The following is a 16,973-nucleotide window of genomic DNA, read 5'->3' on the forward strand; positions in this document are numbered from 1 at the left end:
TGGGCAGACTGGTTCGAGCTGATAGAAAGGCAACAGTGACTCAAATTGCCACCCGTTACAACCAAGGTAGGCAGCAGAGCATCTCTGAACGCACAGTGCGTCAAACTTTGAAGCAGATGGGCTACAGCAGCAGAAGACCACACCGGGTACCACTCCTCTCAGCTAAGAACAGGAAACTGAGGCTACAATTTGCACAAGCTCATCGAAATTGGACAGTAGAAGATTGGAAAAACGTTGCCTGGTCTGATGAGTCTCGATTTCTGCTGCGACATTCGGATGGTAGGGTCAGAATTTGGCGTAAACAACATGAAAGCATGGATCCATCCTGCCTTGTATCAACGGTTCAGGCTGGTGGTGGTGGTGTCATGGTGTGGGGAATTTTTTCTTGGCACTCTTTGGGCCCCTTGGTACCAATTGAGCATCGTTGCAACGCCACAGCCTACCTGAGTATTGTTGCTGACCATGTCCATCCCTTTATGACCACAATGTACCCAACATCTGATGGCTACTTTCAGCAGGATAATGCGCCATGTCATAAAGCTCGAATCATCTCAGATTGGTTTCTTGAACATGACAATGAGTTCACTGTACTCAAATGGCCTCCTCAGTCACCAGATCTCAATCCAATAGAGCATCTTTGGGATGTGGTGGAACGGGAGATTCGCATCAGGGATGTGCAGCCGACAAATCTGCGCCAACTGTGTGATGCCATCATGTCAATATGGTCCAAAATCTCTGAGGAATGCTTCCAGCACCTTGTTGAATCTCTGCCACGAAGAATTGAGGCAGTTCTGAAGGCAAAAGGGGGTCCAACCCGTTACTAGCATGGTGTACCTAATAAAGTGGCCAGTGAGTGTAGGTGTGGATTTCTTTATAAGGGATTTCATGCGGCTTGGCTTACTAATGCTGCAGTGATAGCAAAATGAACTTTCATCCTGCAGTGTTATATGAATGAAGCAGGACTAGTCCAGCAGGGCGACTCTTACCCTGGACTAGTCCTGCCTATGATCTTCTAATCACGCTTCCCTGGACTTAATGGACATAATGGTCTACAATAACAGTAAGGGCCCTGTCACACATAACGATCTCGCTAGCGAGATTGCTGAGTCACAAGTTTTGTGACACAACAGCGATCTCACCAGCGAGATCGCTGTGTGTGACAGCGATCAGCGACCGGCCCCCCTACCGGTATCGCTGTAGGAAACCGCTGGACATTTCTTTTGTCGCTGATCTCCCGCTGGCTAGCACGCATCGCTGCGTGTGACAGGCGGGAGACCAGCGATCTGCTGGTAACTAACGTACACAGCGGGTATCCAAGGGATGTGCGTCTCCTAGATACCCGCTGTGTACGTTAGTTACCAGCAGATCACTGGTCTCCTGCCTGTCACACGCAGCGATGGGTGCTGGCCAGCGGGAGACCAGCGACAATAGAAATGTCCAGCAGTTTCCTACAGCGATCAGCGACACCGGCAGGGGGGCCGGTCGCTGATCGCTGTCACACACAGCGATCTCGCTGGTGAGATCGCTGTTGTGTCACAAAACTTGTGACTCAGCAGCAATCTCGCTAGCGAGATCGCTATGTGTGACGGGGCCCTTAGTGTATGATGCCTGTTAATCAAGGGCTAAGGAGGTGTAAATAATCCCATCCAAGTGAGACTAGTCCTACTTCATTAACGCATGTTGATACTGCTCATTAATAGCTATGATATTATTCAGACTATAAGATGCACTCTAGGTCTTGAAAGTAGTAGTATTTCTTACTAAATAAAACAATGGAGGTGTAAAAGTGGACAGGTCAATATCACTCATTTTAATCCAATAGGTTAGTATAGGGAAGTAATAGAACTGTTTTAACATTTTTGTGCAGCATGTGTGTTCTAATTTACTGAGATAATGACTTTTGGGTTTTCATTGGCTGTAAGCCATAATCATTAACAGAAATAAACACTTGAAATACATCACTCTGTTTGTATTGACTCTAAATAATATGAGTTTCAATTTTTGTATTGAAGAACTGATATTAACTTTCTGATGATATTCTAATTTAGTGACAATCACTTGTATATAGCACAACCCCCAGCTGTGGACGTCGGGCCCTCAGACCATCCTCATGGAGTTGGTTTCTAACAGTTTGTGCAGACACATGCACATTTGTGGCCTGCTGGAGGTCATTTTGCAGGGCTTTGGCAGTGCTCCTCCTGTTCCTCTTTGCACAAAGGCTGAGGTTGCGGTCCTGCTGGTGGGTTGTTGCCCTCCTATGGCCCCCTCCACGTCTCCTGGTAGCGCCTCCAGCCTCTGAACACTACGCTGACAGACTCAGAAAACATTCTTGCCACAGCTCGCATTGATGTGCCATCCTGGATGAGCTGCACTACCTGAGCCGCTTGTGTGGGTTGTAGAGTCCGTCTCATGCTACCACGAGTGTGAAAGCACAACCAACATTCAAAAGTGACCAAAACATCAGCCAGAAAGCATTGGTACTGAGATGTGGTCCCCACCTGCAGAACCATTCCTTTATGGAGGGTGTCTTGATAATTGCCAATAATTTCCATTTACATTTTTACATGTCACTAAAACACCTGCAATACTCGGTACATACCCGAGCACTGTAGGCAAACGCGAGTAACGATGGAAGAGTAGGACTGCAGGATTACACTATGGGATCACATTGGTCTCCATAGTTAAGATTTTTAACCCCTTAAATAAGTAGAAACATCAACAAAAGGTCCACTGGCACTAAACTCAAATGAAAAATGGTTTTTGGCCACCTGCTTGGAAGACAACCATCTATTGTCAAAATAATACAAGAATATGTGAAAGAAGAAGGGGGAAGGGAGAATAAAAGCACAAAACAAAGAAAAAATAGCCACTTATTTAAGAGAATAGATGAGAAACCAAACAGCGCTTCAAAACCATTAAAAATGTCACACTTAAAATTACTAGATCCAAGAATGCAATGTACTGCAGAGACGATGGCTATTGCCATCTGTGGGTTTGGTAAAAGAATGTGTACAAATTTTATTTTCTTGGATAAAAATAGATCTAAAAAAATTGAGAGACTCTCTACTGATAGTGGATTTAAAATGTAGATAAAACTCATTTTCATTAATACGTTCTAAAAATTGGGTTAAAGATAGGGAGTCCACAGACCAAATAAAAAATACATTGTCTATACAATGCTTCCATAGGACTAGGCCCACGCACAGCTCGCGCTGAGGGTATATGTGCTGGTGCTCCCACAGGCCCACCTAAAGGTTAGCGTAACTGGGTGCGAACCTGGTCCCCATGGCGGTTCCCCATTGCTGGAGATAAAAACCATTCTCATAATTAAAAAAAATTGTGGTTAAGAATGAATTTCATACATTCCCCAATGTATTGAACTTGGTTAGTAGGAATGCGTTTAAAAGAATTTAAAAAGACCATGGAAGTTTCACATCCCTTCTCGTGTTCAATAACTGTGTAAAGTGAAGTGACATCCAAAATCCCCATAATATAGTTCTCTTTCCATGTGGTAAGTTGTAAAATATGTTTCGTGTCCTTAAGGTATACCGGTAGGCAAGGGACACGTCTGTAGTTGGTAATCAACACATTTTGACAAATTGGATGTGAGACAGCCTATCCCTGAAATGATAGGTCGACCTGGAGGATTTTTTGTGCATTTATGTATTTTTGGAAAGCAATAAAAAACAGCCAACCAGGGATGTTTGATTTTTATAAATTCAGTCTCATTTTTGGGGATAAATCCTCCTTTGGGCTAAAGAATTTATTTCTTGCAGAAGTTTATCTGTGGGATTGTGGGTGATTTTGGTATACGTTTTAGAATACGTGCGGCTTACCACCATCACCCAGCCTTCTCTACGACTGAGCTACGGCACTCAGCTATCTGGACGGTGACCGCGCACTACTCCCTTGAAGTAGAGGCACACAACTTCCATAACAGTGACTGCTATTTAGCCATTTTTTAACTAGCTAGTAATAATTTAATAATTTTTAAGGTACCATCCTAATGATCGATTCTTATGCCCCAAGTAAAGTTCAGTTGATCTATATCTAAAACAATAAATACATTTTTTATAGAACGCAGCATGTCTATGGATATGATGCAGAATCACCGCACGCAGAAAGGGGGCGGCGCTTTGGGCGGAGCGGGCTTTCCTCTGCGTCCAAAGCGCCGGTAATCTGGACTGTGGAAACATACCCTTATTGGTTTTGAAGCGCCGTTTGGTTTCTCATCTATTCCCTTAAATAAGTAGCTATTTTTTGTGCTTTTGTTCTCCCTCCCCCCCTTCTTCAAAGAGCCTTGACTATTTTTCTGTCTACATAGTTGTAGGAGATTATATCTTTTGGGGGACAGGTTGTAGTTTTGAATGACACCACTCACATCTCCATTTAAACGTATCAAAGAGCAAGGATACAAAAATATGCAAGTTCGGTAAAGTAGATTAAAAAGAAAAAACAATGGAAGATGTGTTTTGTTTTTTTTTTACATTCACGGCTCAGGGAAAATTCTTCAGCTCAGCACAATTACGCAGATACCAAACTTGTATAGTTTTTTTTATTTTAGTGGTTTGAAAAATTGCAGAACTTTGGAGAAAAACAAAACATTTGTTTGTCACATTTGAGACCTGTAACGTGTTATCATCAGGGCTTGTTTATAGTGTACCGAGCTCTATAGCTTTTTTGTTAGCTTTTTTATGGGAAAGTGAAGTCACCAAAATCAATTCTAGAGTGTTTTTTTTAATTTATGAAGTTTATGGTTACAGTCAATTTTATATTTTGACAGATTGTACTTATACAAATGCAGAGAAACCAAATAGGATAAGAAAAAAAAAAAAAACTTTATTTTCAGATCGGGTAAAGGTAGGTGATTTAAAGGGTATTATCGAAGACTATATTTTTTTTATTTTACCATGAGCCAAAAAAACTAAAAACAGGCAGGTGGTTGCCGATTAGTTAGAAACTACCTGTCTGTTGTAGTAGGTGCAGTCTCAGAGCAGTCACAGACCGCTCCTGCCGGCAACTCAGCTACTCCATATCAACAGAACAGCTTTTCTTCTTTCCGGCTGCTCTGTTGATGGTTGTGACTGCAGATGTCATGCTGATTGACCGCTGGCTCCCTGCAGTTAGGCAGCAGGAATCCAGCTGTCAATCAGCATGACTTCCGCAATCACGCCCCATGAACAGAGCAGAAGAGATGCCGTTGCACTGTCAAGGTCACTGTAAGCTGCAGAATCGCCGGCAGGGGTAGTCTGGGACCGCTCTATGCTGGCAGACATCAGTGCCGGGCATAAGAGGCAGGAAGTTAGCAACTAGCTGTTTGTTCTTAGGCACACAGTAAAAAGATTAATTTAATCCAGGATAACCCCCTTTAACTTTTGTTTTATTTTTAAAAAACATTAACTTCGAAAACACAGCACCGGTCACCAAACGTTTACCTAAAAGTATTTTTAAGGCGCTTTCTTAATTTTTTGTTTATTTTAGAGGCAATGGAACATAAAAATTTGGTTGTAAAAGGTGAACTTGCCTTTTAAAGTTTTCAAGAAGTTCAGAAGCCCACGAAGAAAACTTCTACAAGAGAAAACAGAGGGAACCGAGCGCCAAGGACCAGATTTCAATACCATACCTGATTTTAACAGCAATGAGAAGGCAAAATTACAGAAAAAGTTTAAAAAAAAAAAATCAGGGACGTCTATTACAATTCAGTTTATTTGGTACTGCAATGGAGTAGCAATCAGGATTTCTATAAAAGTGACTTCATAGATAGAGCATTAATATATAAGATCTGGACTCTCTTTATACTGTACGGGGAGTGTTAGCTCATGCTCTGTAACGGAGGAGTACAATACAAGCAGACATCTGTTAGCAGCACTGATCCACAATCAGCCAACCTTTACGTCAAAACTGGCCACGAAAGAATAAGAAGAATAAAACCGGAGAGAATAAAAAGCCGCGGTATTCTACAACGGAGGGCGGGCGGGCGCCGACGTCCAATGTCCCCAGTGCACATGTTCTTCCTCCATCACTCATGTGAATTTAAGAAAAAAAAAAAAAAAATCACCAGTAAACCCAGAACTAAACCTTGAATGTCCTTTTTACCATCTTACAAAGAAGGAAAATTCAACTGGAGGTCTAATCCAGGAAAAGCTGAGCAGTAACCCATATGGCTATTATTACCGGGCCCACAGGGATCGACACTCGGCATTTAAGTGAAAGTCACCCTGGAACGGTCGGATGATCGTATTCTCAGATGTATGCAAAAAGTAATGCAGTCCCCAACATAGGCACTGTGGCCGCAGGACCAAATTTGTGCAATTTTTTTTTTGCCAATTTCTGCAGCACACGACAGCGCATTTAAACCCTAAGGAGTTAGAGATCATACTCACATGAGAGAAACTCGGACAAGTCTCGCACGTCAATACCCGGCACTGCCGCCGACACATGGATCGGAGCGTTTAGCTGCATAGAAATACATGCAGCTGATCGCTCCGATCCGAGTGCCGGCGGCAGTGCTGGGTATTGACATGCGAGACTCATCCAAGTTTCTCTCATGTGAGTATGAGCCCTTATAGTGAGCAGCCCACCAGGACTCTGTACATCACTATCCCCCACATAGAACAATCCTGTGTCTATAAAGGGGTAGCAAGTGCCTCAATGCTTAATTTATCAGCCATAGATATTCAGGAGTTTAGAAAAGCTGGGTGACAGACTGTGGACGCGGCAATAGCAGCCATATTTGTCACCACCCTTCAACCCTATTCAGCTGTAGGGGGTGACTACTTCTAATTATTGGTGATTTTTTTCAGAGGGTAGGGGGGTATGCAGTGGTGTTCAATGCACTTTAAGGCCACAGACCTGACATCGGAGATGAAACAATTATAATAAAAACAGTGCCTAAACTCCATCATAGGACAAACCGACACGTAAAAACACAACAGCAGATACAACCAACCAATCAATTCACACAGTATTAAAGTATGGTTTAAGCACTTTGGTAAAACAAACAAAAAAAAAAAAGAAATCAAAAAACACACATACATTTGATCAATTTGCAAGTCCAAAAAATAATAATAATAGTGTATGTAAATGTAAGGTTGTGCTAAATCAGTCAGATCAATCACCCTTCAGGCGGCGGTCGGACATGACCTCCCTGCCCCGCGAGCTGAGGAGCCCGCCGGCCCCTGAAGAGCTCAAGACAATTATATAAGTCTAAGTTTCAGTGACGAAAAACGTAATGGCTATGTAAATACACATAAGTATTAACATCAATCTGTATTAAATTATGTAAACATATACATCTTCTGAGGTCAGTAAAAGAATCCCCTTCACGCGCAGGATTTTACTGAAGCATCGTTCGAATCTGTTTCGAAGTGGTCTCGTCGTTCAGGTGCTTTGTAGTAAATCTGCGGTGAAAGAAAGAATTAAATTAAAGGGGTTCTCCACGACTTAGGTCATCAATGTCAGATTGGTGGTGGTCATTGTCTGATATGCTGCCAAAATCACATTCACTCTTATCAGCAGAGATGCAGTATCCAAGAATGGCCACTATGTGGCACATGGAGCAGTACTGACTCCCCCCAGCTCTGTACATATGGCCGCTGCAGGGGCAGTGGGACCGCCGCGTGTCAGACAAGACACTCACAGATCTGAGATCAATGTCCTTGTATTATCGAATATATGACCTGGCGCTAAAAAAAGATGAAGGAAGGGCTTACAAATCCATCCCAAAACCAAATCCTTTCCAGTGATTTGCGCAGACAAGTTGTGCTGTACTGTACCTGAGTGCATTTAATAGGCCCTCCACAGAATCTGCCGGCTGCTCCTTCAATACCTTTATACAGCCTTTCATCTGCGGAGTAAAACAGATCAATGAGACGCCAAAAATCGTCACATCCCGATATTGAGAATATGCAGTCATGGCCAAAAGTGTTGGCACCCTTCAAATTGTTCCAGAAAATGAAATATTTATCCCAGAGAATTATTGCAGTTACACATGTTTGGTGTATAATGGAACACAAAAAACTGAAAAAAGGCAAATTGAATCACATCCTGGAAAGCGTCCAAAACACAATGTAAAAATTCAATTATTCCCCTTTCATTACATAAGATAACCCCCCCACCCACCTCTGCTGCACTGTCCGTATAGAAAGGGAAGGGACAATAGGGTTACAAGCCTTAAACTCAAATACCCGAGAGGCTTCCGCTATCAGGCCTGAACGGCCATTGCTTTCCTTGCAAAGGAGTATGTAAAGCAGCTGGTCCTAAATGTGTGTACAGTGGGGGTCCAACTGCTGGGACCTGCATAGTTTGCAAAAGAGAGTACCAGAAAGTCCCCCAAGTGACTGTGTTGGCAATGTATATGCCAAACTACCGACACACGGCTGGCAAGGGTTAGCCTGTCAACCTCGTCTGGCGGCACACGGGAACGAGGCAACACCGCCCTGTCTGGCGGCACACGGGACCGAGGCAACGCCGCCCCGTCTGGCGGCACACGGGACCAAGGCAACACCGCCCCGTCTGGCGGCACACGGGAACGAGGCAACGCCGCCCTGTCTGGCGGCACACGGGAACGAGGCAACACCGCCCCGTCTGGCGGCACACGGGACCCCCGTCTGGCGGCACATGGGAACGAGGCAACGCCGCAATAGTGAAAGACCAGTGGCACAAGGAACACAATAACACATGGCTGCTTACATCAATCTTTGACGTCTTGCAGAATGCTCCAACTGGATGTACATGGTCATAAAGAATGATAACACCAACCATTACTCTCATACAGAACATGAGCGTGTCTTCACTGGTGAACCGACTGCTGTATTCTCTACAGGCACAGAAAGAAGGGGAAAAAAATGCAAATAAATATAAAAGATACCAAATAGCTACATACCCGGATTGTGAAATTCCCACCTCCCACCACCAATTTATGCAAATTAAAATCTGCTTTTTACAGTACCAGCAAAAACTATGAGATTACAGAAATCTCCTACATACGCCTGTTTTTCCTAACAATTAGAAAACTGCAGCGTTTTTGAAAACTGCAGTATGTCAATTCTTTCAGCATTTTCTTTTCACCCATAAAAACCAATAAGTGCAAAAAAAAAAAAGCACCAAAACACTGCAATCAATTTTTGCAGTTTTTAGTGAAAAAAAGCAGGTACAGCAGGATGTGAAACACTGATTTTTGTGATTTTTCCAAGTTTAAACCATAATGTCTTGGTGTTATCACACGGGCATGGATGTTAGTATTGGGATAGTTCAATTAAATTAGTGATATATGTTAAAGTAAACAATACCCGACCAACCCAATGCCCTTACCAACGTGTTTGGTAAGGTCTTGAGTTGGTTGGGAACTGTTTACCTAACACATCGGTAGGGCCTTAAGTTGGTCGAGCACAGTAACCTAAAGCCCCCATTACACACTGCGATATCGCTAGCAATATCGCTGTAAAGTCACCGTTTTTGTGACGTAGCAGCGATATTACTAGCGATATCGCTGCATGTGATACTTACCTCCGACCGGCTCCCCCGCTGGTTATCGCTGATCGCGCGAGAAGCTGCTGGACCATTCCTCGTCGGCCACTTCCTGCGGCACTTCCTGCTGTGACGACGAGCGACGCGTGGAGCCAGGCGGGAGGACGCAGGATCGCCTCGTCTGACAGGTAAGTAGCGATCCCCGTCCCCAACGATGTCGCTAGTGAGATCTGCCTGTGTAGCAGCTCACTAGCGACCACCTAGCGATGCACCAGCAATCCTCACCACGTCATATCGCTAGTCGGGATCGCTGCTGCATCGCTAGGTGTAACGGTACCCTAAGACATTGGTGGGGCATGGAGTTGGTCGGGAACTATGTGTTAGGTAAACAATGCCTTACCGACACAATGCCCTACCTTCGAGTTAGATAAACCATGCCAGACCAATTCAACCATCCATCTGTTTTTACATTTGAAATTGTGTATTCATTCACGAACTCATGCAACCTTAGTTTGCTGCTGCATGTCATATATAAATCCGTATTTTTTCTTTTTGTTTTGAATAGTCACTATTATCTCAGACATTAAAAAATAAATGTTATCCTCTGAACTAAGGGATCCTGAAAAACAGCATTTTGGCTGCAGCTCTTAACTTTTTTTTTACTGCCAAGAGATCAGGTTTTGGCTACAGCAAAAAAGTAATGTGTGAACATAACGAGCGCACATACCCTAAGGCTAAGCATTTGGTGCAGAAATGTCTGCATCGCTTGCCAGGAAAAATGCAGCTTTTTTTTTATTTTAACACCTTATCTCGATAGCCCTGCCTTGTCCCTTTACTACCCCTAGTCGTCATAAGGAATGGATAATGTATATGCAGCGACTTTTTTCCTGGAGCGGCTCTGATGGCAGTTTTGCCATCATATTTGTGGTCAGCGGGTTTTTTTAGCTATATTTTCTATTATAAAGGGTGGGCCGCTTCCAGATGAAGCCAACTGTAGAATGAACAAGTCATTTCATGTAACTGCGCCAGGATTTTCAAAAATAAGTGACATAATCCGGAACATGATGCTTTGAGATTCCTATGCATGATGTCCATTTTCTGCGGTACTTTTTCAGGCAAATTCCAGGGCAGAATTCGTCTGAAAAAAAAACAAAAAACGTAACATTGTGTGCATATGACCACACAACTTCAGAGCTCCATACACTGTAGTTTGCTTTGAAAAAAAAACAAACAAAAAACTGCGCTTTAATCATCCTCCCTGGGTCCAGCTCTGAGTCTCCACCGTTGTTTTCATTGTCTGTTATTGCTTGCACCTGCAGTTCTGCATACAATCGGTGAGCCGAGCGGTTCGTGCCGTCAAGTCGGGCAGAGCTGCTTAACGCAGTTATTTGCCTGCAGCGTTATGGATGCGACAAAACCATAGAGAGGGAGTAAAGCACAGTTTTTGTTTTTTTTTAAATAAATAAAAACAGTTGGTTTTTCAAAAAATCACAAAACCCCTTGAAAAAGCCTGTTTGGGTGGCGAAACAAGGATTAGATATGTTCAGTTTAGACAAAGCTGTCACGATATCGGATGACTACTTTTGTTTGTAAACTTACGGCGTCTCCAGCATAACTTTGCAGACGCTGGCCATGGTACTCAAGCAATCCGTTGTGTTTTCAATGGGTAACGTTTTATTCTATGAGGAAGGGAGGGGGAAAGAAAATAAAAATCATTGGAATAAATCACTGAAGAAATAATCCAGAAATATTCTGCCGCCCGCCCCCGCAGACTCACGTCGGACACGAAGCTGGTGGTGGCGTTGCTGAGCGTCTTCAGCATTGGCGTGGCTTCAGCGTAGAACAAGGACATTCTGTTCGCCATTTCATTGTTGACTTCATTTTCGATATCTAACTGTAATCAGATGAACCGCGATGACGGACGGATACAGGTCTAATCGCCAAAAAACACTTTTCTAAAGAGATTTCACACATTACAATATCGTATAATGAACAGTCGGGGGCGCTGCAGATCTTTTACTGTGCAAAGCAAAAAAAAAAAAAAAAAAAGAATCGGAGTTTTCTGGGTGAAATTGGAATTTTTTTTTTTTTTTGCACGTTCGTTTGAATCCGGCCAGAAGGCAACTATGGATTTACCAGAGGCGTATCTCTGGTATTTACTCACATGCATGTTGTTTATCCTGTTACGACTTATCGTCCGCCTGTAGTAACTGAAGTCATTTTGGATTGCTGGATTCCTCATCTGAAAAAAGAAAAAAAAAAAGTCACATTATACGCCATTATAGAACCGGACATTTTATTTTTCCCCGTCTGCAAAAACTGCACACACACAGCGGCCTGGTCACACTGCAGTTACCTTCAGTTCATCAAAGCGAAGTGTAAAGTGCAGGATTTCAGCAAACTCTTTTGCCAGGGCCTGCTCCCGCTCTAGGTGTTGTGTGGGGGTGTACGGGGGGCAGGTCAAGGACTCCAGTAAACTTTGCAAAGCTTTTTCTGAAGGAAATAAAAAAAAATAAATTGCATAAAATGCAACATAGATGAAATCAAATGTTTCTACATTCACCAGTAATAATTATGTATTCACTGTTTATAGGAGGAAGCAGGAGTCCCTGGCTCAGAGAAGCCCCAGACAATTCTGCCATGCCACTGTAACTGGGGCTTAATATAAACACCCCAGTTACAGGGGAAATAAGTGATCCTTCAGAGGACATATATGACCAAATAGGCGGCACAATGTGTAAAATCAATAAAATACAAAAACACCACCGTCAGTCCAAGTTGCTGTTACTAGACGTACCCCCAGAGGGGGGAAAAAAAAGTGTTGGCTATATAAAACAATTTGTTGCAGAATGCAAAAAAAAAGATTAAAAAAAAAAAAAACAGAATGTGACAAACAAAATTGAAGCCCCATGTATAAAAAAATTTTTTTAAAAAAGGAAAAAAATTATTTGAAAAATAAACTTTTTATTTTATAGCGCTTTAAACGGCGTGTATTAAAAACAACAAAAAAAAAACAAAGCTGTGCCCGGTGTAAAACCTATTGAAGCTGTGATGTGGTAACATCAGGAAATTTTCAGTATCAACATAAAAATGACTGATCCATGCAGTAACGCAATGTGCATGGATGCCAAAGCAGTTAGGGGTTTATATATTGACCCTATATTACCCCGTGGACGCCCCCCTCTGGGATGAGAATGAGTTTGTAGAGTTCTGTAGTAGGATGCAACACCAAAGTCTTGGCAAATAATGTGCCCAGTAACCCAAGACCCCTTGATTCAGGCAAACAGAGGTACAATACGAGGCCATCGCTGACTATGGGAAGAATACTCAGGATGCACATCACAAATATGGCCACCTAGGTCTCCCCTAAACCTGTATAGGGGTAAGACGAGAAGTTCATAGCAGGACAGCCCGATCATCTTCAGCTATCCTGGTACATTGTGAGCAGTTTAAGGGTGGTTTTACACTTACCGTTTTTTGTGGGCCGATTTTGCGGCCCCAATAGCTTTCTATCGGGCCACAAAATCGGCCCGCAAAATTTCAATGATGCGCAGTCTGCCGTATGGCTTTGAGGGCTGTACATGCGGCCGTGAAAAAATATCGAGCTTGCTTAATATTTTTCACGGCATCCGGATACGGCGCCCATTTAAATCAATGGGGCCCGCAAAAACAAACCAGAAGTTTGTTTTTGCGGCGCGCAGTCACTTCCAGTTTTGCGGAACGCCATTTTTTTCTCCAATATTATTTCCATAGTATTGGGGGAAAAAAAAAACACGGCGATCCGCAAACCTTTTTTGCGGCCCGTTATTGCGGGACACCACAAAAAAATGCGGCGATACGGCCAGCTATAACGGGCCGCAAAAATAAGGCAAGTGTAAAACCAGCCTAAGTGTTAAAATTCGCACAAAAAAAAAGGGCAAATCTTCTAAAAGCTGAATGCTTTATATGAATGTAATGAGACTTTACGGGTCAGGAACAGCAACCTTATAGTATATGGCGACATTTCTCCGGCAATGCATGGAGGACTGAACACCATGCCAGGGTCTAGGAAGTAAAAAAAAAAAACACACAACTTACCAAGTCTTAGAGAAAATTCGTAAAACCGTTTGAGCCGCACGACGAGTGGGCAGACAGAGTTCCAGGCTTTTTCCTGAAGTTGGATGTCGTTCGGATTTTGGATAGCCTGAAATACACGGGAATCTCCATGTAAAGACATGTTGGATCTAGACGGACAATTTCTGCAACTTTAACCCTTTCACGATTATGTTTTTTTTAAAGGGATTCATACAGCGTTTTCACTGCTGTGTTCAAAAAAGTTGATTTTTCTCTTAGCCCAAATTTAAGGCATTTTAAATGGTCAATAAATGAAATAAAACTTGAAGCTATAATAAAAATATATTTAACCCGATAATATATATAATTAGTGAAATGAGCCTTTAAACTCTCGTGGGCGCAGTGCCCCATTTCTGTGTCACATGTATCTCATCTCGCCAAGTGCGAATTACATGACTTTTTTTTTTTTTACGTGAAGATGAAGATCATCTTAGACTTCTTAGTAAGCAAAAAAAAAAAAAAAAATAGATCTATGTTTTAGATTTTAGACCAAGGCAAGACGAGGCCCATACATCTCGTATCTCTTGTCCGGCGCCCTTGTACGCTTGCAGATCGGACAGGATGCTCTCAGATTCCTGCAGCACGGCGTTCACTTGGTTCCACACTTCCCGCTCGCAGTCCGTAGGCTGAGCATCTACAACACGGATACCAGAAGATTAGCATTTCCAAGCCGTGTATTATATCACTGGTAGATGACACGGATGTACACACTCCGGCAAATACAAAAAAACAAAAATGTGCGTGTTCAGATTGGACACGGGTGTATGTGGATGGTCCATTTTAAAGGGAATCTGTCACCAGGTTTTTGCTGCCCTATCTGAGAGCAGTATGATATAGGGGCTGAGATCCCGATTCCAGGGATGTCTCACTTATTGGGCTGCTTGCTGCAGTTTTGATAAAATCTCTGTTTTATTTGCTGTAGAGTACGGTAAGCAGTTCTCTGAATGCTGAGCTCTGCATAACCCCACCCACACCACAGGTTGGCTGCTTTCTGTATATACACTGCTCAGTGGCAGCTTTGCGGTGGTGATTATCTCCTGCTGATAACACAGTGATTTTAGCAAAACTACAGTGAGCAGCCTGGTAAGTGACACATCGCTGGAATCAGGGGCTCTGTCTATACATTATACTGCTCTCACTTTAGGCAGCAAAAACAGTTTAGTTAACTTTTAAAGGATGTGATCACCCATTTAAAAAGTATGACCTGCTGAAAAAAAAAATCAATGGGGGGTCCAACAGCTGGAACTTGCAGCAATTATGAGAGCACGGCTTTGTTATACTTTGTCGAAACGGCGTGGTAGCCGAGCATGTTCACCACTGCTACATTCATTGACGATGGGACAGACTGCCAACAACACTGCAGGATTATTTTGCAGCAGTCCCAAAGAGAATGAATGGAAGTCACATTGGACGGAGCCCCAGGGTTCTGCAAAATACGATGGAAACAAAATGTAGTCTTGGAATTATGACGAGAGTGATATTCGTGATGTTTCCTCCTTAAAAAATGGTTTGTATCACTATTAAATATCCTACTCACTGCATGCATCAATACGAGCGTCTGCCAATTGCTCGCTATAATATATAGCTCTCTCAATCGAGCTGTGACACTGAAATAGTATGGTGCCACCTAGTGGTTCAGCGTGTATACGCGTCTTATGTTTTTTTTTGTTGTTTTTTAGAATTGTTGTCCTTTTAAAAGGGAATCCATCAGCAGGTTTTTGTTATGTAATCTGAGAGCAGAATAACGTAGGGACAGAGACCCCAATTCCAGCAATGTGTCACATACTGGGCTGCTTGGTGCAGTTGTGATACAACCAGATTTCTCTGCTGTAGATGTTGCAGAGCTCAAGAATGCTGAGCTGTGTATAACCAGCCCACACACGATTGGCAGCTTCCTGTATACATGGTCAGCCAACTGACAATCGCTGGTGGGGGCGGGGTTACACAGATTAGATGTACTGTCCGCACCGGAGACCTCGTTCTCTAGTGATAATCTCCCACTCATCAAACACTGATTGTATTGAAACTACAACAAGAAGCCCAGTATGTGACACATGCCTGGAATCAGGGGGTCTATCCCTACATTATGCCACTCTCAGATTAAATAGCAAAAACCTGCTGACAGATTCTTATCTCAGCCGCTCTCCTGGCTACGACGACTGGAGTTGGAGATACGGAAACCATCAAGAGCAAGTGTACTACACCAAGTACCATAGAAATTATATGGCGCCCTCACATACATTAGTTGAAAATTGGTGGGACCAGCTGACCATCGAGTGTGGAGAAAGAGCAGCCTAGAGATGAGGGTGGACGGACAGGAGCTCAGAAGGAGGAGAGTAAAGGACCAACAGGGAAGCATGAAGGTGGAGGAACGGACTGACGGGGGAGGGAGAGAGGACGGACTGACGGGGGGGGGGGGAGAGAGGACGGACTGACGGGGGGGGAGGAGAGAGGACGGACTGACGGGGGGGGGAGAGAGGACGGACTGACGGGGGGGGAGAGAGGACGGACTGACGGGGGGGGAGAGAGGACGGACTGACGGGGGGGGGAGAGAGGACGGACTGACGGGGGGGGAGAGAGGACGGACTGACGGGGGGGGGAGAGAGGATGGACTGACGGGGGGGAGAGAGGACGGACTGACGGGGGGGGGGAGAGGACGGACTGACGGGGGGGGGGGAGAGGACGGACTGACGGGGGGGGGGGGAGAGGACGGACTGACGGGGGGGGGAGAGAGGACGGACTGACGGGGGGGGGAGAGAGGACGGACTGACGGGGGGGGGGAGAGAGGACGGACTGACGGGGGGGGGGAGAGAGGACGGACTGACGGGGGGGGGGAGAGAGGACGGACTGACGGGGGGGGAGAGAGAGGACGGACTGACGGGGGGGGAGAGAGAGGACGGACTGACGGGGGGGGAGAGAGAGGACGGACTGACGGGGGGGGAGAGAGAGGACGGACTGACGGGGGGGGAGAGAGAGGACGGACTGACGGGGGGGAGAGAGGACGGACTGAAGGGGGGGAGAGAGGACGGACTGACGGGGGGGAGAGAGGACGGACTGACGGGGGGGGAGAGAGGACGGACTGACGGGGGGGGGGAGAGAGGACGGACTGACGGGGGGGGGGGAGAGAGGACGGACTGACGGGGGGGGGAGAGAGGACGGACTGACGGGGGGGGAGAGAGGACAGACTGACGGGGGGGGAGAGAGGACAGACTGACGGGGGGGAAGAGAGAACGGACTGACGGGGGAGAGAGGACGGACGGACTGACGGGGGGGGGGGGGGAGAGGGAGGACGGACTAACAGGGGGGGGAAGGAGGGAGGACGGACTGACAAACAAGGAAGCCTGGAGGGGGGGGAATGGATCAACAGAGGAGGAGGATGGACAGAGTGGAGC

At 44.7% G+C, this 16,973-nt stretch overlaps 1 protein-coding gene across 6 annotated transcripts in view; it reads right to left on the bottom strand.

The window, feature by feature from the left end:
- Positions 1-4,721: 4,721 nt before the first annotated feature.
- CYRIA (CYFIP related Rac1 interactor A) overlaps positions 4,722-16,973 on the bottom strand; it is a 75,297-nt gene continuing 63,045 nt past the window's right edge. For all 6 annotated transcript variants that reach the window (XM_073568259.1, XM_073568262.1, XM_073568263.1 and 3 more), the window contains 9 exons: positions 14,094-14,215; positions 13,546-13,651; positions 11,825-11,961; positions 11,633-11,710; positions 11,246-11,362; positions 11,068-11,147; positions 8,692-8,818; positions 7,776-7,846; positions 4,722-7,400 (listed from right to left, as the gene is read on the bottom strand). In XM_073568259.1, coding sequence (XP_073424360.1) covers positions 7,337-7,400; positions 7,776-7,846; positions 8,692-8,818; positions 11,068-11,147; positions 11,246-11,362; positions 11,633-11,710; positions 11,825-11,961; positions 13,546-13,651; positions 14,094-14,215 — 902 coding nt within the window. In that variant the 3' untranslated portion in view covers positions 4,722-7,336. The remainder of the gene's footprint in view (positions 7,401-7,775; positions 7,847-8,691; positions 8,819-11,067; positions 11,148-11,245; positions 11,363-11,632; positions 11,711-11,824; positions 11,962-13,545; positions 13,652-14,093; positions 14,216-16,973) is intronic.

The sequence above is a fragment of the Dendrobates tinctorius genome, unplaced genomic scaffold (genome assembly GCF_039654945.1).
Source record: "Dendrobates tinctorius isolate UK_male_01 unplaced genomic scaffold, ASM3965494v1 ptg000021l, whole genome shotgun sequence".
In the NCBI taxonomy this organism is placed as follows: domain Eukaryota; kingdom Metazoa; phylum Chordata; class Amphibia; order Anura; family Dendrobatidae; genus Dendrobates; species Dendrobates tinctorius.